Source organism: Loa loa (genome assembly GCF_000183805.2).
Source record: "Loa loa unplaced genomic scaffold supercont3.602, whole genome shotgun sequence".
In the NCBI taxonomy this organism is placed as follows: Eukaryota; Metazoa; Nematoda; class Chromadorea; order Rhabditida; family Onchocercidae; genus Loa; species Loa loa.
In genome coordinates, this window is record NW_018108782.1 from 22,335 (window position 1) to 25,215 (window position 2,881).

Genomic DNA, 2,881 nt, shown 5'->3' on the forward strand with positions numbered 1-2,881 from the left:
TTATTATTACTTATTATTATTATTATTATTATTATTATTATTATTATTATTATTATTATTATTATTATTAATTATTATTATTATTATTATTATTATTATTATTATTATTATTATTATTATTATTATTATTATTATTATTATTATTATTATTATCATTATTATTACTATTATTATTATTACTATTATTATTATAATACTTATTGTCATCTTCATTGTTATTATAGTCATTATTGCTGTTATCATTATTGTTATTATAGTTATTATTGTTCGTCATATGGCTTAATAAATATCTGAAATAAGATTAGTACCACGTATGTTGAAGAAATATTTTAAAAAATTTCATATTTTTGTAAGAAATTTTTGCTTTGGAAAAAAAGTTATCTAACATTTGATAATATCTGAAAAAAAAGTTTTTTTCTCTTTTGGTTTTTCATCTTTTAAATTTATTGAGAAAAAAATCTTTTGAAAACAGTCAAAATAATTTCCAACTCTTAATGCTAAATATCCATAATTTTATACAATTTTCATATTTATATTATAATTTATATATCTTAAACTCAAGTTTTATGAATTTTGTAAATTAAATCTGCAAACGAAGGAAAATTTTTGAAAATTTTGTAAATTAAAGGAAAAATTTCATGTGGTGACATTTGATAGTATCGAAAATTTATTTCACAGAAACATTAGTGCTAATTTTAAAACAACATTAATCAAAAGGCAAAAAAAAGAAATGCAAAATTCTTTGCATGTATATTTTCATATTTTTTTTTGGAAAAATTGTTTTCCTCTATTTTAATTTAAAAAAATTAAAATACTTTTCACTTTATCTTACTATCAAACATTCGAAAATTTAAATTTACATTGTTTGCACGAAAAAAAAAAGAAATCTGTAGAAAAATGATTTTTCCTATATTTTGAAATAATTTATGCAACTAAATTCTGCATGTATGGATAATATTAAATCATTAATAATATTGAAGACTTTAATTCCATTTAAAATATGAATATCAGAAATGAAAAAAAAAAATTTCACCTACCTAATATGCATTTTTTATTCATTTCATTCAACACTTCATTTTGTTTATCACTGCCATTTTCAGCTGATTTTGTTATTAACTTCATCATTGTTGTTGCCTCAATTGAAGGATGTTCATTGATTTCAATCTGCTGTTGAATAACAACAATATCATCAGTACTTTGATTACTATTATCATTTGTGCTATCATTAGCACTCATCATAATTCTTTCAGATGGCATTATCAGTGATGATAGATTTTATGAAAAACAATAGTATCTTTTTTATTGATCTGCAATGATAATAGTCGAAAAATAGTAGCGCAATTGTCCGAAAGTTTCAGTAAATAATAGCAGTAAAAGCTAAACATATAAGATAATACAGCAAATATTCAGTTGTTCTGCAAAATTCTTTCTTGTTTGCAAAATAAGAGCACTTCAATTCGTCAATCTGAAAAAAAAAATATTGAAAATTATTTGAAAAAAAACAGTTTCACATTTCAATACATCGGTAGTAATTTTAATTATTGAAATTACTCGAATAATTATTAAACTGGCAAAAAAAGAAAAAAAATATATGAAATAAGTTATGCTTAATATCCTTAGATAGATAATGCAAAAAAGCATTTGAAATATTGAAAATAGGTACAAAAAATTATAAATAATGAAGTATTTCGAATCACGAAAAATCTTAATTATACAAAAAAGAAAAAAAAACTAAATATCATCACTTTTTGGATAAATTCAATTTATATCACACTGTTTGCATATTGATTCATGCAAAAATATAATCTTCACCATTCCAGGGTTAAAAAAATGAAAAAAACTAGGCAACATTAAATTTCATCAATGTATCATAAGTTCAAAGGTCATTAAGACAAACGTTTCGAGAAAGTTTAACAAATGTTAAGAAAGGAAATTCAACATTCTTTCAATCTTTTTGTTCCGCTCCTCTCTCTTCACCGCTTTCTCAATTGGCCTTTTTTCTTCCTTCTTCCTGTCCTCATTTCCGTCACCCCCTCCCCCCACCCCCTATCATCTTCATTCCCATGACGATATTTCGGTGGTTTACATCATACACAATAATCAATCCTCTTCCAAAAATTAATTTCCTTTAATATATCTATATATCCATGCTGTAACTATCTATCGCTTTAACAACGACAATAACAACAGAAGCAACAACAACAACAACAACAACAACAATAATAGCAACAGACAACAACAACAATAGCAACTATCATTGCTAGCACATAAACAACCACAACAGTAATGCATGTAAGGGATGAAATTTTACATAATTCTACTTAAATAGTAGCATTCTTAAATGAGAAAAGGAAAAATGAAACAATAAAAGGTTAATTTTCATTTAAATTTCAAGAAAAAAAGTTAAATGAAATGGATGAAAAAGCAGAGAAAAGTAAAAAAACGCTTCTCTTTCTTTCTATCTATAATACATACATCGTCCTTTTATTTTTAAATGTAAAATTATTTTGCCACAGTAAAAAAAAAAAGAAAAAAAGTGAAAAAGTGAAAAATCAAAAGGTTTGAAAAAAAGTGGGTGGTTTAATAGAATGTTTAAATTGAAAAGATCACATTCTGTGATCTTTTTTCTTATATTGTATTAAAAAGAAAAAGGAATGAAATATATGAATAAATGAATAATAAATAAGGAACAAAGGAGAGAGAGAGAGATGAAAAAATGAATGAATGAATAAATGAATGGATGAATGAATGAATAAATAAATAAATGGATGAATGAATGAATGGATAAATGAAGGAATGAATGAATGAATAAATGAAGGAATGAATAAATGAATAAATGAAGGAATGAATGAATGAATAAATGAAGGAATGAATGAATTAA

General features: G+C 23.3%; 1 protein-coding gene across 1 annotated transcript; it reads right to left on the minus strand.

Annotated features, from left to right (window-relative positions):
• Positions 1-1,037: 1,037 nt before the first annotated feature.
• LOAG_13433 (hypothetical protein) lies at positions 1,038-1,257 on the minus strand (the record flags this gene model as incomplete). Its single annotated transcript, XM_020448684.1, has 1 exon — positions 1,038-1,257. A coding segment is annotated over one exon (219 nt), but the record flags the coding sequence as incomplete, so codon positions are not given.
• Between the last annotated feature and the right edge of the window lie 1,624 nt (positions 1,258-2,881).